At 43.6% G+C, this 21,550-nt stretch overlaps 1 protein-coding gene across 2 annotated transcripts; it reads right to left on the bottom strand.

Annotated features, from left to right (window-relative positions):
* Positions 1-885: 885 nt before the first annotated feature.
* LOC142208662 (uncharacterized) lies at positions 886-19,600 on the bottom strand. 2 transcript variants are annotated; one of them, XM_075277293.1, is made up of 7 exons: positions 19,521-19,600; positions 12,722-12,772; positions 11,294-11,496; positions 9,978-10,081; positions 4,892-7,579; positions 3,922-4,130; positions 886-2,702 (listed from the first exon to the last, which is right to left on the bottom strand). In XM_075277293.1, exons 3-7 carry the CDS (start codon positions 11,469-11,471, stop codon positions 2,633-2,635), a joined length of 3,249 nt encoding a protein of 1,082 aa, XP_075133394.1. In that variant the 5' UTR covers positions 11,472-11,496; positions 12,722-12,772; positions 19,521-19,600; the 3' UTR covers positions 886-2,632. The 2 variants fall into 2 exon arrangements, with proteins under 2 accessions (XP_075133394.1, XP_075133395.1); XM_075277294.1 differs by lacking the exon at positions 19,521-19,600 and adding an exon at positions 15,814-15,948.
* Between the last annotated feature and the right edge of the window lie 1,950 nt (positions 19,601-21,550).

Consider the following 21,550-nt stretch of genomic DNA (forward strand, 5'->3'; position numbering starts at 1 on the left):
CTTCCCTGACAAGTTGTCATGTTTTCTGGTGTCTTTTTACAGATCCTTTGCTTCATAAGTGTACAAGTTGAACAAAAATCTGAGAGTTTTGTGCCAATGCTGTTTACATGAAGTGTAATGCTTTTCTGCCTAATTTTGCCGTATGCCTTACATGTTTCCAATGTTAATTAAAAGCATAACAAAAATCCTCCAGACGTCCCTGGGCCTGATTATTCCTGTGTGTATGTGATGCTACAATGCTCTTCCTTCATAGACCCACTCTGACGGGGGTGGCCAATTGGTTATGACTTAAAATTGCAATTTAGATCACACCCCTTTTATGGTAAGAATGTGTTGGACAAGACTTCACAAGAGTCTGGAAACTGAAAAAACGAGGGGACAGATAAGACTCAGACGGGCAGGTTTGAAACCCTAAACCCCAGTAACTTAAAGGGATTGTCTAGTAATGCATCATTTATAGGCAGTCGCTGCTTCTGACACTTGTAGGGTACACATGGGGCCGGAAGCAATTCACTTGTGTAGTGAGCACATGCCAGTACTGCAGCGCCCAATAGACAGTGGCCTGACCTGCTGCTGGCATTGTAATTCATTTATTACATTGTGGCAGTAAGAAACTGCTAGTATAACATTTAGGCTACGGCTGCACAGAAACTTGTCATCTGGCAGAAATTTACTCCAACTAGACCTGTGTAACCACCATGACATTTGTGATCTTAGTATCGTGCAGGTACAAGCAGCCTTGTGATCCTAGCCTTACACCTTTGTCAGAAGTCAATGGAGAATGCAGCCAACTCCATGGCTGGTTAGCACAGGCATTACAAATATCTAAAAATAAATAAAATCTTTTAATCGATCTCTTTAGCACTCGTTCACACTGATTAACATTTAATGATTGAAACACGGGAAAATATTACTTACAGCCATTTTCCTAGTTATACAGATGTAAGGTTCATTGACTACTGTATAACTCTGTGACCAATGCAGTGAATACAGATTGCAGGATGGAATAAATGTACAGAAAAGTTACTGCCCCTGTTACTGTTTATACATAGGTACTGGGGTGCTGTAAGGGTTAAACTTGTTGCCTTATCTGGCAGATAGTCCTGGCCTGGCCCACATGGCCTGCTTCTGCATTTCTGTCTGTGAACAGGAACTCGGACTCCATACATTCCTATGACAGCCTTGTTCTGAGTTCCATAGGAATCCATTAAGAGTCTGAGTTCATTGAACAAGATGGTAACCACCAGCAACTCAGAAGCAGGTCCTGTGGGGAAGCTCTGGCCACGTTCTCCCAGATGAGACTAGTTTAACGCACAGCACCCCACTGAAATTAAAGGGATAGTGACAAGATTGGTATGTAACCGGCTTAAGGCCCCACGCAACGAGTCGCAGCCTAAAAGTTCTGCAGTACAAACCACGGCCGAAATGCATCGCAGTGATTTTCACAAAGTCCACAGAGTTTTTCCTCTGGTCTTTCTGCTTTTTATACCCATACAGAAAACATCTGTACATAGAGTAGATCTGACAGGATGCAATTTTCAAAAAAAAGTGAGCGGCTTTGAAATTGCAGGATTTCTTCTGTGGATATTTTTCTGCAACATATGGATTGGATTAACCAGAATCCCATCCACTTTGCAGGTACTGTACAATGTTTACATTTTTACCGCGGGGGAGTTTATGCTATGTGGGGTCCAGGCCTAACTAAGCGCTGATAGGAATGTCACCTGATCCCATTCTCGAGAGGGACAGGTCACACCGGCCATGGCTAGACCCCTTTAATAGCCCATGCTAAGTGACCATCAATGCTGTATCAATCTGTATTATGATTAAAGAGGTACAAGGGTTTCCCCTACTTCACCTCATACCTGTCAGTTGGCGAGTTGCAAATTAATATTATGTAAATTTGACACCCATTGATTCTGATTTAAAAAAAAAAAAAAAAAAAAAGTCTGACCTTTTTCTGTAATCTATGCAAGAACAGGTGCTGCATTACATTCCACCTGCCTGTGAGAGAACCCTTAAAGGGGCTGTCTAGGGACTTCAACTGACTTTCTCTGAGCATTTGTTGAAGCTCAAGGTTCCAGGCATGTCCTGACCCTGGTCACATGATTGTAACCACGCCCTCTCCCGTCTTCACCGATAGTTACCCGTGCTACCGGGGCTGACTTCATTTTAGACTGTTGGCCCCCATAGCACAGGTATATAATAGTGAAAACTGGAGAGGTAGGAGGTGGAGTGAGTTGGGTGTTGGGCTGGTTCTGATCATGTGACTTGGGCTTGGACCCAGTTCGGAAGTCCCAGGTTCAGCTGGAATGAATGTACATAGGAAATATGTTGACTTCACTGGAGAGAAACTTGTGCCCCCACTTATTCTGCATTTATTATAGGAAACCCCTTTAAAACATGATTATGGAATGTGATAATTTAATGCAATATATACACTCAATTAACCCTTAGTGAAGCTGCTGCAGGGTTGGTTTTCTTCTGACTTGTAAAATATTGCATAGTAAAACAGCAGCCAGATCTTCTGATGGCTTCTAAGTTACTCCAATTATATCATATCCAAAGAATGGTGTACATGTGAAGCAACACTCTGCAATCTTCTACACGCTCCACAAGTCAAGGCTGTCTTTTATTCAATGCCGTTTTCTTTAAGGATAGCAATCACAGATTTCATATAGGTCAGATCTGGGTATCCATTCCTATGAAGAGAAATGAGCTGCTTCAATTCAAGAAACGCAAGTAGAAACTCCGATTCCCAGAGCCCTCTAATAGTGTCCTCAATATAGGTGATAGTTTTCCTAAATTCACTGCTCTACCAATCCTACTTCATTTGCCTATATGATGATATTCCTACCATAGATTACTAGAGATGAGCGAGTACTGTTCGGATCAGCCGATCCGAACAGCACGCTCGCATAGAAATAAATGGACGTAGCCGGCACGCAGGGGTTAAGCGGCCGACCGCCGTCAAAGCAGAAGTACCAGGTGCATCCATTCATTTATATGGAGCGTGCTGTTTGGATCGGCTGATCCCAACAGTACTCGCTCATCTCTATAGATTACATGTTGTTGTCAAGGCATCAGGCCTGTATCTGATACCAGGGCAGATGACATCACTCACTGCTCCTTTACAGGACAGGAAGTGAAAAGAACAGACAGCAGGCAAACTGCTGAGAGAGGGAGATAGGAAAACTCTTTGTGGCCCTACGTTGCGGAAACGCAGCATTTTTTTGTTGCAGATTTTGTTGCGGTTTTTTGAGCCAAAGCCAAGAATGGCTACAAAGGAATGGGAAATATATAGCAAGCTTCTTAGGGCTAGTTCACACGCAATTACGCGTGTGCATATTGCGTTGTGGCTGCCGCGACGGAATGCCAGTGCAGTGCACGGCATCCCATCACGGCTTTCTGCTCCAGATTAGGCCCAAATGAATGGGCCTAGTCTGGAGGGTGCTGTCGCAAGGTGGACACCACGGCTGATTCAGCCGCGGAATCTGCCTGAAGAAAGGGTAGCTCGTTTCTTTTTTCCGCTAGTGGCAACATGCCGCTAGCGGTCTACATAGATCACCATTGTGAGGGGGTGGATTATGTCGTGGATTCCACTACAAAATCCGCCCCCTCTTGCCCTGTGTGAACGGGGCCTTATACTTCTACCTTCTGCTTAATCCACTCCTGGCTTTGGCTCAAAAAACCGCAACAAAATCTGCAACAAAAATAAGCTGTGTTTCCCTAACGTGGGGGCTTGGCCTTAAGAAGTCACAGTGTTACCTTCTGGTCATTGGTCACAGGCAAAGTCACATTGTAGCCGAAGCTTATCTTGGTGCTGACAAAGCACAGTCCACCATTTATGGCAGCCAATAGCTAGCTGATAGACTACATAGCGGCTGAAAAAGTTCTACCAATATCGTGAAAGATACTTACTTTTGCTTCCCACCATCTGGTGAGGTTTTATGAGGAATTTTGTACCATGTGACTTTTTCTCCTGTATCAAAGGTCTTGATGTGAAAAATGAGGCCTTCATCTAGGGCTTTCTGTAATAAGACCAGCAGCTTCCTCCCCTCCCGGTTATCCGGCAGGTATGCTTCAAATTTGCCCCCTTTGTACAAGCATCCTGGTTGAGGATCTCCGGCCTTGGTGACAAGAACAAAACAATGTGGTCAGAATATTCTATGGTTTAGCTCGTACCCTTCACTGCTTACCCCCCAAGTACTGTCCACTTTGACTATTTCTCCACCAACGTGGAATTATAATACAACCTTTTTGGACGTCTATTCAGACTTTCTGGAGGGTATGTCCACCCAAAGATCTCATTAGCAATAACAAGTAAATAGGATTGTCCATGTACAATCTTCATACAGCCAAGGAACCATGGTAGTCTTAGCCTGCCCCGGTTCTCCATGGTTATAGACTACAACTAAACTCAATGGAGCAGATTTATTGTTGAAATTTTGCCAAAAAACCTAAATTCTCTATTTAAACATTTGCTCCAACTCATTTAAACTTTTGCCCGATTCATCAACTGTATATCCCCATGTCCCCCTCCAATAAGTAAGGGATACTTTGTTTATATATGTACAACACCATTCATACAAGTGTGGTGGTGCCTGGTACTGCAGCTCACTAAGAGCCCTTTATGAACAATATGACGGCTTAGGGTCCAAGACGTAGGATCCACAGCAAAGGCCTACACATTAGGATAGGCCATAAATATTTAATCCCTGCATATTAGTAACACTCCTGCCTTGCTATACATGGATATGACCAAACGATCCATGCTGATCCCAAACCAATATGGAGGGTGGTGAGCACCATTACACTTTAGTTATTAAAATGGCCATATAATAGAGAGATATACCGCACTTGTGTACCTGGATCGGACTTTATCACTTACCCCTTGCACTCCATCTGGAACTTCATATATTATCTTCAAAGTAGTATCTCGTTCATACCCGGATAGTCTGAGGCTCATGTTTGTATGGGTCATGGAGGCCCTCAAAGTACCTTTGCCTTTTGCTATATCAGAGGTGATAGATGCCACATAACATTTCACACACAGAATCGGCCCAGAAGATGTTTGAGTTGTTTTGCCCATTTTGTTACACTGGGCACAAACAGTATCCATTGTCTCTGACTCTTGGCCAACTGCAGGGATCCGCAATTGAGATGAAGTGCTCGGATTCTGAGATACGGGGCCCTCTCTTGAGATGCCCTGGTCTTCATACCCAGTCTGATCTTGGACACTTGGTGGAGAAAAGTCAATCCCTTGTGTTAATAACTCACTGGAATAAGAACCATGATCAGAAGCTTTCACACTTTCTAAAAATTTCCTTCTGGTGTAGGAATCGGTCTGAAGCTTCTCTGATGTCAAGTTATTCTTTGGGTCTTCAAAGGAATCTTGATATTTTTTGGCATATGAAAAGTTTTCTTCTGGGGATGCTGGCACTGGATTGTCAAAAAAAGCTTCATTCCCATGGGTGATTCCTTGGAATGGATCTGTTGCACTAACCAGCGGATACTTCTCATCTATCAGACCTTTTCCAGCTTCATAGTTGTTCTGTTGGGTCTTATCCTCTCCTCCTGAATGAAACGATAAAGGTTCAAGATGTGGGTTGCTGAAAACTTTGTCTTCTAAGTTTTGCTTATGCTTTGACTCCGAAGTATAATCTTCAGTCTTATCATTGCTTAAGAACTCGAATTTGTCCTTGAGGTGTAAAGAAGACTGACTACTGTCTGGCATCGGGACATCCCTAAGTGGCTTTGTTTTACGTTCCATGTGTTGACTGCACTCTTCTAGAACATGAGTCTGAATTTCTTTGGGATATATAAGGACCAGTTTATCTGCCTCCAGTTTAACAGAAAGTTTATCAGAGTATTTACGGAACAGATCGCGCCACCCAACCAATGCACTGTCATCTGGCCCTTGAACACCAAGGGTGGCGTAGTCAAGACAAGAGCAGGCGACACTTATGTCCTCTTTCCAACACAACAGCTGAATCTTCTCCTTAGTTAAAGTTAAAGCTGTCTTGTTAGCTGCCTTCATCTTTAAGGCAACTTTCCCCTTTTGCTTCTCCTCCATTAACACAACCTCCGAACACCAATTATCAATGTCCGATTTATGGTTTTGTTTAATATAATGCCACAGCCAATCTGCCACAAGAATTTCATCTTTCAATATTAGAGAATCGCTCTGCTGCTCAGAAGAGGCATTGTCTTTAGAATATACACGGGACAGACTATTGGATCTTCTCAGTTTACCTTCTGGTACTTTAAAGTCCATGGATGGAGAGTCCACATCTACCAGGCTCGAGTAGGGAAGCTCACTTGACGCTTTGGTAATTCGGACGGGCTTGAGTGGGCCTGTAGGTTTGGAGTTACTTCTGCTTTGCCTTATATCCTCTCTGCCAGTTTTTAGGGATGGGAGGACATCTCGTCTTTTCAACGACGGCATGATCTTGCTTTCCGATTTTTCATCACCAAAATCTTCATTCTTGTGAAGGTCACTTGTGATGGAGGCCCTGAGAGATGTCCTATCATTGGGTGGATCTCGTTCCAGATCTAGCAGCTGTCTGCTAGGACTATTTGCGGAGACCAGGTATTTTTCATCTATATGGGTCTTTGTCAAGTATGAGCTATGTGTTGTAGGAGTGTTGAATGAGGCAGCTATCCTGCTTCCAACTTTGCTTTCATGCTTGTAAGTGGGGGACAAGGAATGTGACGCTCCTTCAGACATGGTACTTGCTCCGCTTGCAGTAAATTGTGTGTCTAGGTAACTTGATGGACGGTCATACTTCAGTTGTACATCACTGATGTATTGTTTCCCCTGAGCCACATCAACCCCATTACCAATAAGGTACAGGTATCTCTCATCGTCATGACATAAAAGCTTAGGATGCAGTTTTTGGAGGTCTCTCAACAATACTCTATGAAGGTTCTGATCTCCATATACATATCTTTTATCTATCTGCTCTTTCCGAAGAAGTAGCTCTAAACCTTGATAAAGATTCATGAGCCTGTATCGTGCACATCTCAAGTCTGCCACATGGTTTTTACCCCCGTTGACCATCTGAAGATAGATTGTGGTGATTCCATCTGCGCTTTCATCCACTGTTTGAACACGATATTTGCTCAGGATCTCCTGATACTCCAAAGTGTGGAATTTTTGTATGTATTTGAAGATATCAGAATCCCATACAAAAGGTTCTTGTAGCTGCTCTAAGGATTCAGTCTGCTGACTATATCTTGCTTCCACGGCACTTCCATAAAGAGGCACGGCCCTTTGATCTGAGACTTGTGAGATGTCCTGAGGGTCTGAAACATTTTTAAGGCGGTCACTCTTCGTTTTCCTTCGTGTATCGGATGAGATTTGCTTTACATTTGTCTTTCCGATTTCTAATTTGCTTAAGATTTCCTGTGCCAAGGTTTGGACCTTTTCATACGGTCCACTTATAGTACACGTCATGGACTTTTCATCATAGTCAAACTTCACATCTTTATGAGTCTGCCTTAAGTTTTTTAGAAGACTTCTACAGCTTTCTGGGAGTTTTTTGTAGTTCACAGTCAACGCCAGCTTCTGAAATACCTTAAAATGAAAAATAACTTAAAGGGGTTGTCCCATGAAAAGCATCCTATCTATAATGCTAGTTTATGTGGATTTAAGACTTTTCCTAAATGCATTGCTTTATCAAAACTGCTTTGTTTGGCCGCTATCTTAATTTATTCACTTCATTGTTGACACTGTCCCAAGTGAAGTAGCTGCCTGCTCTCAGGGGGGGAGGGAGAGGTTGACAAGCAACAGAGCTCCTCAGATAGGGGAGGGGGGAGGTGAGAGCGCCGGGATTACTGTGCTGTCTATCTTCAACTTTTCCACTTATCAGCCAGTTTAATTGAATTTGGCTGATAAGGGCTGAGATAAGGAGTCCGTTACCTCTGTATGTAATGCAAGCTGACTCAAATCCAGCTCTGCTACATCAGTTTCCACATCAGCTTTATACTGTGGTAATGCATTTACAACCAATCCCTCATTACTGACTGCAAACATAGCAGATAGCAGAGCAAATGAAACCCTGCCCACCAATGTGCTGAGAAATCCAGGAAGTGAAGAGAGCACAGAGCCTGCAAGCTGCAGAACAAGAGTTATGTGAATACCCCTTTAAGCTGTTTATTGTTGTTTAGATATATGTTATAGAGGTTTTCTGCCAATAGCTTACCAGGATGCAAGAGTCTCTGTGTACTAATTCACCTATGGACTGATACAAGTGTCCACAGTCTTTATGAACTTACTTGCAGGTATACAAAGGCTCTTCTCTATTCTCTATGCTTGGGAATCCCCTGAATACCTATATGCATAAAAAAGCAGTTATCTATATAATCTTATAATGGGGTCCGTATGGTTTCCACACGATAAATGTGGAGAGTAAAGTCCTGCAAGCAGCACTTTTCTCTCCGCATGTTTTGTGGGGAAACCACACGAACCCCATTATAAGTCTATGGGGTTTCCTTAGATAACCACTTTTTTATGCATATAGGTTTCCATTCGGGGGGTCCCCAATGGAAACCTGAACACAGATGTGAACCGGGCCTTAGCCTTAAGAGTCTTTGTATACCCGCAAGCACAAAATGACTCCACTGTTACTAACGTCTTGTGCAGTAGGAACAGCAGCTCTGGAGCACGAACTGCTACTCTAACAAGTGGATACTTGTGCACACTACTGAAAGCTAAACATGTAAATCTGATTCCCAGCACTTTCATATTTGTCTTGACCGTCATGGCTCAGAGGTGACAGCGCAGCTGTATAAACCCGATAAGTGGTACAAATTGCAGTCCCTTAATAACAAATATGACATGAGGAGGGCATCCTGTTTCCTACAAGTGTACATCTTCCATATCATAAAGGACACAATGCTATTTTTCTAGGAAATCCTGTTTATTTAGGAGATTAGATATAAACTGTTTAGTGAGAAAATCTGCACAGCACTCACTATATAGATACTAGGGTGTAATGAGTAATGTCCGTACATTAAAGGAGATTTCCCAGAATCATAACTTATCTCCCATCTATACGATAGGTAAGAAGTGTGTGACTGCTGTGACCCCACTGACCATGAGAATAGGGGTCTGATGTCACCCATCTAATGGAGCGGCAGTCTTAGATTCATGATGCCGCTACATTAATAATCTAATTGACTAATACAGCTTAGCAGTATACTCCATGGGAGCCAGAGGGAGCACAGCCATTGCTCCATTCCCATAAGGGACATGGGACTCTCATTCTCCTGATTTGTGGGGGTCTAAGCAATGAGACCCCAGTGATGATTCTGGGAAAACCCTTTACACTGTATGCAGGTGTCACCTATAGCCAATCCAGATTAGTAACTGTGCCAGCGCTGAACATTTCGGTCTTGGACAGGTAGGTGATGAATGAGTATGGCTGACGTTGGCTTCATTCAGTTCACGTTTTTTACATCCATTTAATGGATGCAAACCGATGGCCGTCCGTTTACATAGAGATCAATGTGAAAAAACGGATCAGTTTCTGTCCATTTTTTTAAGGATTAAAAAAACCTAGTTTACCAAACTTTTGTGGCAGAAAAATGGACAGAAACGGATTTCAATTTACATTTGCATCTGTTTTTTATATCCGTTAAATGGATCTGCTAAACAGATGTAAAGAATGGGGGATGTTAAACGCTATAGGAGATGTAATGGAGGCCATGGCATATCCTACAGACCAGTGGGTCTCCTGACCTCTGACATCTGGACCACACTGATCAGTAAATAATGACATATCCTAACATTACGCCATTGCATACCATAGTGGGAAAAGCCGATTGATAAAAGGTGTTGTCCAGGATCAGAAAGAAGGCTTGTTTGTTTTTCTCCCCTAATAACACCACTCCTATCTATGGTCATGACTGGTATTACAGCTTATTCAAGTAAAAACGTAATAAAATACAGGTATTTGTATTATTTTCCGTACCTCTTCTAGTTCCACTTTGCCAGTGACCTCACTAACCACCAGCTTATATATCGTGTCACCGACTTGCAACCTATGATCCTTAATTCTCAGGACACTCTCCACCACTGCGGAAACAGAAAGAGATCGATGCAAATGGAGGTATTAACTAGAATCTGCACGTACATAACAATCCCTACATATACAAACTCTCAGGTCTTTCTAAGCCAAGCGCACTTTACTCAGATAGGCTGAATGTCTTCCCAAAAAATTATACATCAATGTGCTCCGCTCCTCCTGCGCTATAACATGCCCCTGCAAATTACATTGTATGTCTATGGTGACAGGTTCAGTAAGAAATAGTATATCCAGGCTCAGAAGGAACTGCTGGATTCAGGCAGACAATGACTGTATACATTATGGAACATGGGCTATTCATTGGTGTATCAGTGAAATTCCCTAACCCCTAAAAAAACAGGGGGCTTAAAATGATCTCAGCTACTATGGCAGATAGGATTATAGTTCCAAGCTGTACAGCAATATCATGTATAAAGCCATCTTTTACCTGAATCCGACAGTTCTTTCTAAGCTTTTATCCTGGATCTCTTCTTAGGAGACACTCTGTATATAGAAATCTCTGTACCCCCACACCACTCTCCTTATCACTGTCCTGGCTGCAAAATTACGGGTGCAAAATTACGCGCTGTATACACTTGTAACTCCCATTGAAATCAATGGGATCTTTTTGAGCACGCAAACTCTGGATCAGGAGCCTCCCTGCTGGGCTGTTATTGCAGTAGGACAGTGGTGCTGATCAGCAGGGTATTTACCCGTGTTCGCCAAAGGATTTCTACATAACTGTTATGTACACGAATTGTGCAGAACGTGCTGCAGACTGATAACAGTGAGGACATATGCAGTATATTATTTGTTTGCATTGAGCGTTCATTTCTAGGTTTAGTGTTCCTTTAAAGGGGACCTGTCTCCATTCCTGACTCCCCATAATATCATAATCCTGAAGCATATTTTAATATCATTTTGCACTATTCCATTTCTCTGTTATTCATCCTAGAATGTTATGAAGACATTGTCAGTGGGGGATGTGACCCTATAAACACTCATACTTCTATCATACATGAATAAAATATTAATAAGTATGTGTAGCGGCACACACCAAACGTCTGTCACAACTACAATTATGAGCTTGGCCGGACCCAGTATAGCTCTTCTATAGAACCACACAAATAAGGCGACCCCTATACCATTTCATGTGCTTCTAACCCTTCTACTTCACTCTTTAGGGTCCTGCTATAGATGTCCATCCTGGCTTTGTCTTTTACCTTCATCGTCTTCAAACGTAACAATGGCATACGTTGGATTTCCCTGGATAATGTCAATGTCTTCCACCTCTCCTCCCCCATTTCGGCTCCTCAGGAAATGGATGGTGAGTTTATCCTTTGCACGTCCAGCTGGGATGTCAGTCGGAATTCCATCAACTCTGAGCCTTTTCCTCTCCATCGCTCCCAGGATCTTCAGGAAGTTGCTAACAAAAATACAGAAGAGTGGAGTGACTACAAAGACAAACACAATGGCGCTAATTCTGGTACAGGACGAAAGGGCTGCAGAGTAGAAAGACAGGATTGTATATCACTCCCAATGCCTAGTCAACAGCATAAAGAGTTGTTCCATCAGACCCCCCTTCCCCATAGATTCCCCAAGAAATATCAATCCAAGACTCTATGTCATTCCAGGAGATCCTCTGTTATTCCTTTCCAAGAGAACCGCTCTGCAGTTATGGCGGACACTCCATAGAAATTAATGGATGCACCTGGTACTTCCGCTTTGATGGCGGCCGGCCGCTTAACCCCCCGCGTGCCGGCTATGTCCATTCATTTCTATGCGAGCGTGATGTTCGGATCGGTTGATCCGACCAGTACTCGCTCATCTCTAGACCTATCCCATCAGCTATTTGGGTCCAAAACTTTACAATATATGGAGCCGTAAACAGATGGCTCTGTACACTAAGGAAGCTGAGCTGCAGTTTGGTTACACATTGTATGGTAAAGGGGTTCTCTAGGGAGTCTTTTTATGACTTACTTCCTCTGGGAATTTTTAGATGCGGCCTAGGGGTTCCAGGATGGTTTCAACCTCGGGTCACAAGATTGGAAGCAGCACCTGATCCCTGGGTTGCTCCACCTTCTCCCTCCTCTCCTTTTTTCACCTGCACTATGGAGGCTGGCTTTCGTATAGGAGGCGGAGGGACCCAGGTGCTGGCTCTAATCACATGACATGGGGTCAGAACCAGCCTGGAATCCCTAGATACAGCATCTAAAAACCTTTGAAGAAAAAGACTCCCTGGAGAACCCCTTTAAAGAGCAGCTTTTCACCACCTCCACCAACTTTACCTCTTTGCATCCGTCAATAGGTGTCACACCTCTGGTTGCCGGCGCAGTTGTAAATTTTTTCTCTAGCCCCCACCATTCCTGAGCAATTATTACTGTTCATTTTAGCCCAGTTATACTGTCTGGTGTAAGGAAGGTGGTCCCTGTCTGTCCGCTCCGACCCTGACACCTCCCACCTGACAGCAGAGAGTATAACAGCAATGATAGCTTGGGAACGGTGGGAGTCATACTGATATGTTTATCCAGCAATGATAAGATAATAAGAATCTATAAGGTAAGGGCCACACAAGGTGACATTTCCCTTTAAATCCAATCATAGTGATATCAATTACATAAATCTAGTTCATATGTAATGGGTGCACTTACCTGCAACAGATCTATTGCTGCCCAGCTCAGCATGAAAACAGCCCCCTTCCCCTGTAAAGACAAAAGGGTTAAATAACCAAATGTATTAATGTCATAAAGAAATGTAAACTTCAACAACACACTGAATTGGGGAGGGGGGTGTATAGTCTCCCCGAGTGTTGCAACAAGAAAGGCCAGGCTGAGGACAAGGGTGGGTGGAGAATATTTGGGGAGCTGGAAAAGAAACGAATCAGCAATATTAAGTTCCTGTGCTCGCTTTATGAAGTGCCAGAAATGTGCGAGATGGTAAACACAACACAGAATCTCCATGGCAGTGTAGTGCTTACGATCTGATAAAAGCGAATGGCAGGGAACAAGTTCATGGGCTATATCAAGGTTGGAAGGATGACTGCGGCTACACGGTACTATATGTGTTCATGCATGATTCCCCCCGTCTCACATGACCAGTGGGGCGCTTAACAATTGGTCACCTGCCAGATTATTTATCCGCCATGTGGATCAGAGCAATATCTCTTACCAAAGTTCTACCAAAAAGCAATTCCCTAACAGAAAAGTAAACTGGAGATGTTCACGGTAGTCTGTATTCTGTCATACAGGACCCTGCAAAAGTTGAAGGCAGGTGGAAAAAAAATGCTGCACAGTAAGAATGCTTTCAGAAATAGAAGGGTTAATAGTTTATTTTTGTCAATTAAAGAGGACCTTTCATATCCACAGGGCACATGCTGTGAAATACACCGCTAGAATGCCGACAGTGTGCTAAATTCAGTTACTGTTCTGAGACCCCGTGGAAGAGCTATCCGTGCTGTTACCGTAGCTGTTTGGTGTCAAAAGGGCGTTTCAGACAGTCCGTCAGGAACGCCGCTCCTCGCAGTGGTGTCTATTGCGCTGTACTGTGAAAGGGGGCATTCCTTACCACCCAGCCATGACGCTGAGCAGTGAGGAACACCCCCCTCCTACTTCAGACAGTACTCATCCATAGACGAGTACTGGGGGGGGAGAGCACGTTCCTCAGCGTCATGGCGGGGATGTAGGGAACGCTCTCTTTCACAGTAGCGCACTGTCGGCTTTCCAGCGGTGTATTTCATCGCATGTGCCCTGAAGAACTGAAAGGTCCTCTTTAACAAAATTAGAGGAAAGGAGAAATCTAAATCCTATCAATATTGAGTTTGTCCCAACCCCTATACCCAGGATTTACGAGAATGCTGAGCAGTGTTTCTTTATATTGTTCCCATAACTCCCATACAGAAGAATGGATCAGCTGTGCTACGCTGTTTCCATAGCTCCTATTCTGCTCTATAGGCATTATAGGACCCATGAGAAAAGTGACAGTGGGCCAAAAAGGAAATCACAGAACAAGACCCCTATTACGAGTCAAAAATTTCTCTACAAAATAGTGTGGCATGCGGCACTAAGTTGTCTGGTAATATGTCAGACCCCCTACAGCCCTCCATAAGGTTACACAGGACTGCTCCAAACAGTATAATGCCCATCTTATTGCCCCCAGTTTAGTGCCTCCCACACAATATAATGCTCCATTACTGTGACCACACTGTCCTGGTGTATTCTATGTGTATACTGGAGATATACTGTGCCCTGTGGTAATCCAGGCAATACCACCTAATAAACAACGGGAACTTCAGGACAGTCCTGACAAATTTGGGAGTGTTGGTATGTATGGAGACTAGCAACCATATACTGCACACAGTGACTAGAGGAGAGATCTGCTCTATAACCAGCTCCCTCTCACTCAGAAACAGCCGCAGGAACATGTAGGACATATATAGAGAAGCCCTGACATGTACTGATGTGAGTACAAGGCTTTGACACTACTCACTACTAGAGCAGAAGTTGTCTTATTCTGCAGAGGGGTCCACCTATGGCAACGGTAGGAAACAGTAGTCATCCATAGGCCAACCCCACATTTCAAGATTAGTGCAAGATTTCAGTAGACCCCCATCATGCAGACTACAGACCATATCCACACCGCTCATTATACTGACTTACTTTAATCTAATGGTCCCACACAGAACAATGTAATCCTCCTAATATACATATACAGTGACAGCTATATAATGCAACTGGGTCGGATTGTGGATGATGGGCCCTCCATTGCTCAGTGGTGGTCCCTTGTATATGTCTCCAGGTTATATACATTTTAGTAGAAAAAAATTCATATTGCACTCCTTCCTAAATCCCAGCACATAGCACCGGTCTATAAATGTGTAATATTAGTTTGGCCATAATGAATATGGAATTGAGTGTGTTGTGTGGTGCTGCTAACATGCCAAGTGTTGCCAAGCCTCTTACTAGTGGAGCACCCGCCCTGCTGAGTAGAAGGATGGCTGGAGTTTTGCACTCGGCCTGCACTACTCTTCATGTGACTCTGACAAAGATTTTGCACACAATGATTCCAAATATCAGAGCCCTGTCTACTGCCAAGCCTAATGATAAAGCAAAGACTACAGCTCCACCTCGTGGAGCACAGATGTTACTACAGTGTCTGGAGATATTGATTTCGGTCAGAAAGCCCAGCAATCTTGTGTTAATGAGTAAAATCATTTCTATCACAGAAATGTTCCTGTTTATGGCTAGTCTTACACACAACGGTCATAGAGTTCTGCTGGGTAGATTTAATACGTGATATGAGCCAGAATTATGGCCCAATTCAGGCCAAAAAAAAGGTGGTGTACATGCTTCACACATTTATTATGTGTACTAGACACTTTTTATGCCTCATTCAAGAAGGGGAAAGACGTGGTGGTAAAATTGCAGCAAATATGTTGTGAAAGGTAAGCAACCCAACAGATGGTGGATGTCTATGTCCTCCAAAAGAAGATGTAGGATCAGACTGCACAGAGACACATACAGTCCTATGAAAAAGTTTGGGCACCCCTATTAATCTTAATCATTTTTAGTTCTAAATATTTTGGTGTTTGCAGCAGCCATTTCAGTTTGATATATCTAATAACTGATGGACACAGTAATATTTCAGGATTGAAATGAGGTTTATTGTACTAACAGAAAATGTGCAATATGCATTAAACCAAAATTTGACTGGTGCAAAAGTATGGGCACCTCAACAGAAAAGTAACCTTAATATTTAGTAGATCCTCCTTTTGCAAAGATAACAGCCTCTAGTCGCTTCCTGTAGCTTTTAATCAGTTCCTGGATCCTGGATGAAAGTATTTTGGACCATTCCTCTTTACAAAACAATTCAAGTTCAGTTAAGTTTGATGGTCACCGAGCATGGACAGCCCGCTCTCAAATGATCTGAAAACAAAGATTGTTCAACATAGTTGTTCAGGGGAAGGATACAAAAAGTTGTCTCAGAGATTTAACCTGTCAGTTTCCACTGAGGAACATAGTAAGGAAATGGAAGACCACGGGGACAGTTCTTGTTAAGCCCAGAAGTGGCAGGCCAAGAAAAATATCAGAAAGGCAGAGAAGAAGAATGGTGAGAACAGCCAAGGACAATCCACAGACCACCTCCAAAGAGCTGCAGCATCATCTTGCTGCTAATGGTGTCACTGTGCATCGGTCAACAATACAGCACACTTTGCACAAGGAGAAGCTGTATGGGAGAGTGATGAGAAAGAAGCCGTTTCTGCAAGCACGCCACAAACAGAGTTGCCTGAGGTATGCAAAAGCACATTTGGACAAGCCAGCTTCATTTTGGAAGATGGTCCTGTGGACTGAGGAAACAAAGATTGAGTTGTTTGGTCATACAAAAAGGATTTATGCATGGAGTCCAAAAAAACAGCATTCCAAGAAAAACACTTGCTACCCACTGTAAAATTTGGTGGAGGTTCCATCATGCTTTGGGGCTGTGTGGCCAATGCCGGCTCCGGGAATCTTGTTAAAGTTGAGGGTTGCATGAATTCCACTCAGTATCCGCAGATTCCTGAGAATAATGTTCAAGAATCAGTGACGAAGTTGAAGTTACGCCGGGGATGTATATTTCAGCAAGACAATTATCCAAAACACTGCTCCAAATCGACTCAGGCATTCATGCAGAGGAACAATGACAATGTTCTGGAATGGCCATCCCAGTCCCCAGACCTGAATATCATTGAACATCTGTGGGATGATTTGAAGCGGGCTGTCCATGCTCGGCGACATCAAACTTAACTGAACTTGAATTGTTGGTCCAAAATACCTTCATCCAGGATCCAGGAACTGATTAAAAGCTACAGGAAGCGACTAGAGGCTGTTATCTTTGCAAAAGGAGGATCTACTAAATATTAATGTCACTTTTCTGTTGAGGTGCCCATACTTTTGCACCGGTCAAATTTTGGTTTAATGCATATTGCGCATTTTCTGTTAGTACAATAAACCTCATTTCATTCCTGAAATATTACTGTGTCCATCAGTTATTAGATATATCAAACTGAAATGGCTGCTGCAAACACCAAAATATTTAGAACTAAAAATGATTAAGATTAATAGGGGTGCCCAAACTTTTTCATACGACTGTAGATCTGCACAGCAGCAGCATACATGAAACAGTAGCAGAGTCTGCAACATTTCAGCCCCTTGGAAACACACCCTGAGACCAGATTCCTATGGGCAGTCGTACATGCAGTGAGCTAGCAGCCTGAGACTGACGGGTTCACTAGGTTCACACTAGCATCAGGCTGTCTGTTGCTCTGGTCCATCAGAAGACCAGGACAACAGCCAGGTGGGCCACTGCCACAGCGGAAACATACATACCTCCCAACTTACAAAGGTCAGAAAGAGGGACAAAATGCGTGCGGTGGCAGATTTAGCTCCACCCACTTCTATGTTGAACCCGCCCATTCTCATCCATTTTACCATGTTCCTCCACACAGAATAATGCTCCTACAGTCATCCTAACAGATGCCCGCACATTATAATGTACGCCTCCAATTGCACCAGTCTTAAATCTGCCTCCTCATGCCCCAGTTTTAAACTGGTGTAAACTAGAGGTGGGCATTAAACTATGGGGCAGCTGGAGGGGGACATTAAACGGTGGGAGTAGTTGGAGGGGAGCATTAAACTGGGGGCAACTAGAAGCAGACATGTCCCCCTCCAGCTACCCCCCACGGTTTAATGTGGGGGTAGAGGTACAAGCTACAGGAGAACAGACTGTGCCAACACTGCGACCAAGGGGCCCTAGAAGACGAGACCCACTTCCTGCTACACTGCACCAAATACTCAGCTGTGAGGGCCGTCTACTACCAAAGACTCTCTGCCCACATCCCAGACTTCGCATCTGCAGACGAGAAGATGAAACTCTACATCCTACTGGGAGAAGAAGAGGCCACTGTGGAGATCGCTGCCCAATACTGTCACCAAATAAGAGGAAGATGAGATGCATGGACTATCAAACCTCCCACCCACCACCCAAAAGACCACTAAGCTCCTCCCATCACTCGCTTACCCCATACTCACCAATACCCACACGCCCCAAACAAGAACGATGAGACTAAGGACACTCAAACCCCCAACCCACTCAGCAGACTTTCCAGAGGCGAGGGCGGGGAAGAAAGGAGGCATGTACTGAGTAGTGGCACCAGAAGTCAGAAAGCTGGTAATATTCAAACCAAGATCTGTTCCCATTTTAATGTCTCCTCCATCTGTCCCCAGTTTAATCCCCCCTCCCTCCATCTAAAACTAGTTTAATGTCCCCTTCATCTGTCCACAGTTTAATCCCCCCCCTCTATCTACCACTAGTTTAATGTCCCCCTTTATCTGCCTTCAGTTTTATTGCCCCCTACATCCGCCCCTAGTTCCCCCCTCTTGCAGTCTCTTCTCCCCTCCTTACCTTCCATCAGTTCCCAGCACATGGTCTATGTAACACCACTGTCTTGTAGTATCCAGAATAGCTCCGCCCACAAAAGAGTCTGATCACATGGTCATGACGTCATCAAAGCTCCTTTGACCCACTCGGATTTAGCACCTACCTTTACCCTACCCTAACAAAGTTCATTAACAGCAAAACACTTCAGGGGCATAGTGAGACCCCCCCATATTCTTGAAATGGACCTAGAGTGTAACCTGAAGCTCCTGGGCCCCAACACAACGGTGCTATCTACAATACCGGTGTCTTCTATGCTGTAGAGCAGTACTTAGCCCCCCTGAGGCTCCAGGGCCCAATAGTATTTACTACCTCTGCACCCCTGAAAGGGACAAAGCTGTAATTTGCTACTATGTGGACCCCATACATGTAAACAATGAAGAGGACACAGGGCTGCATTAGCCTGAGGACCCTTATCAGCTGATCAGCAGGGGTCCTGACAGATACACATATTGGTGAGCTATACTGAAGAGAAGTCAGCAATGCCCTGAACCCGGAAAAGCCTTTACAAGGTTTCTGGTAGCACTTGGCGCCCACTGCCATAGTTTACCAGCTTAGGGGTGTTTACTTTTCATTATCAAGGAAAACTAGCAATTCATTTACTGCTGAGCAAACACAAGAGGCAAGTACAGGCATGTGAGAAGACAAAGAGCATGGCTCCGGCCCCGTAACGTATCCACTCCACCAAATGGTAACTTATCACTGCCAACACTTCCCCATCACTAATAATAAGACTTCAGTTCTCACTGCTTCACCCCTACAAACCCTCCGTCCCCCCTTTATGTCACATGTATATTTGGTAATTGTCCAATAATCATCATGGCAAGTTGGTTCAATAAATTCTAGGATCCTGACACTGACCTCCGCTTCATGCTATCAGCTGGATTTAAAGGGATTTCCCATAATCAAAATGGGATTCTTGTGTCCCACTGTTTAAAGGGGTTGTCCAGGATATGAATGTTTTTCATACTGATGACCCACCTTATAAATGGCTGACGTCCATTGTCAGGCAGAAGCGGAAAAGATCCTCCAATTCATGAAGCATCGAGTGACTGAATTCCTAGGAAAGTAAATATGTAACAAACTATATATCTGGTTATACAATATTAATAACTAAGAATAAGGAATCATTCTGTTCTGAAAATGGGGTCTGTCACTTTTTTCTGACCACAACTCCACTGGGCCCAACTCCGACTCCAAAGCCCTGCCTCAAATATCGGGCTACAGGAATACAGTTTTGGGACAGAAAGTACCAAGCGAAGTTGCCTGGAATTATTTTAGAAGTCATTCGAGCTCAGTTCGCACTAGGGCTCAGTGTACGAGTCTGTTCGGTTCATCCTAATGAAGTAGTATGACTCTTTACTGTCTGGATCATTGGGTGCAGTGAGGATTCATTGCCCAATCCTCCATCTCTTCTAGTCCCTGGACTGGGTATAAACTTGTACATGAAGGCTCCATTTGCACAAGCGTGAAAACTGGTTGTGTGACGTTCATTTTGTGACAGCCATCACATGTTATGTGGGGCCATTCATATATCCACGGCCATGAGCAACGATGGGGCAGCACCGCAAATGAAAATCGGGGCTACGACTAAGAACACATCGTGTTCGAAACGCGTCAGTTTCTCTGGACATTACATGCACTCATGTGAGGTTTTGGACATGTTGTCCACCTCATTTTTTATGTTTTCATTTGTCTCACATTAAAAGTTAAATTTTATCAAGAGTTGGATTGCTGGAATTTTATCTTCACGATCTTTCATAGTATACTAGTGACTGGCACCCGTGGCACCATAGTGCTAGAGACCTATGCCACAAAGTTCAGAGCATATAAACAATCCCGGCGCCTACAAACAACAGATGTTTCCTGTTACGGTTCTTCCGCCTACTATATTAGCTGCACGGGCAGCGCTCAATGTTGTGGTGACATCTATACATAGTAAGAACAATGGACTACTAATATACAGTATATAGAAGCACTAAGCCCTGCCATCTGTCTCCATCAGGTACATGTACTGTGACAAATATACTGGGATTGTGTATATAAGTCCTGCCCTCAGATATCCTGACTACACCCCCCTAGTGATAGCCAGAGCCCCCATAAAGCCCTAATACATACAGTCCTATGAAAAAGTTTGGGCACCCCTATTAATCTTAATCATTTTTAGTTCTAAATATTTTGGTATTTGCAGCAGCCACTTCAGTTTGATATATCTAATAACTGATGGACACAGTAATATTTCAGGATTGAAATGAGGTTTATTGTACTAACAGAAAATGTGCAATATGCATTTAACCAAAATTTGATCAGTGCAAAAGTATGGGCACCTCAACAGAAAAGTGACATTAATATTTAGTAGATCCTCCTTTTGCAAAGATAACAGCCTCTAGTCGCTTCCTGTAGCTCTTAATCAGTTCCTGGATCCTGGATGAAGGGATTTTGGACCATTCCTCTTTACAAAACAATTCAAGTTCAGTTAAGTTTGATGGTCGCCGAGCATGGACAGCCCGCTTCAAATCATCCCACAGATGTTCAATGATATTCAGGTCTGGGGACTGGGATGGCCATTCCAGAACATTGTAATTGTTCCTCTGCATGAATGCCTGAGTTGATTTGGAGCGGTGTTTTGGATCATTGTCTTGCTGAAATATCCATCCCCGGCGTAACTTCAACTTCGTCACTGATTCTTGAACATTATTCTCAAGAATCTGCTGATACTGAGTGGAATCCATGCGACCCTCAACTTTAACAAGATTCCCGGTGCCGGCATTGGCCAGACAGCCCCAAAGCATGATGGAACCTCCACCAAATTTTACAGTGGGTAGCAAGTGTTTTTCTTGGAATGCTGTTTTTTTTGGACGCCATGCATAACGCCTTTTTGTATGACCAAACAACTCAATCTTTCATCAGTCCACAGAACCTTCTTCCAAAATGAAGCTGGCTTGTCCAAATGTGCTTTTGCATACCTCAGGCGACTCTGTTTGTGGCGTGCTTGCAGAAACGGCTTCTTT

The sequence above is a fragment of the Leptodactylus fuscus genome, chromosome 6 (assembly GCF_031893055.1).
Source record: "Leptodactylus fuscus isolate aLepFus1 chromosome 6, aLepFus1.hap2, whole genome shotgun sequence".
NCBI classification, from domain to species: Eukaryota; Metazoa; Chordata; class Amphibia; order Anura; family Leptodactylidae; genus Leptodactylus; species Leptodactylus fuscus.

Excerpts from the sequence above, each read along its gene's own strand:
- LOC142208662 (XM_075277293.1), bottom strand. The coding sequence starts at position 11,471 with ATGGAGAGGAAAAGGCTCAGAGTTGATGGAATTCCGACTGACATCCCA. Across the intron at positions 10,082-11,293 it reads TACGTTTGAAGACGATGAAG|TGGTGGAGAGTGTCCTGAGA; the intron begins GTAAAAGACAAA and ends CTGTTTCCGCAG. Across the intron at positions 4,131-4,891 it reads TTCCAGATGGAGTGCAAGGG|GCCGGAGATCCTCAACCAGG; the intron begins GTAAGTGATAAA and ends CTTGTCACCAAG.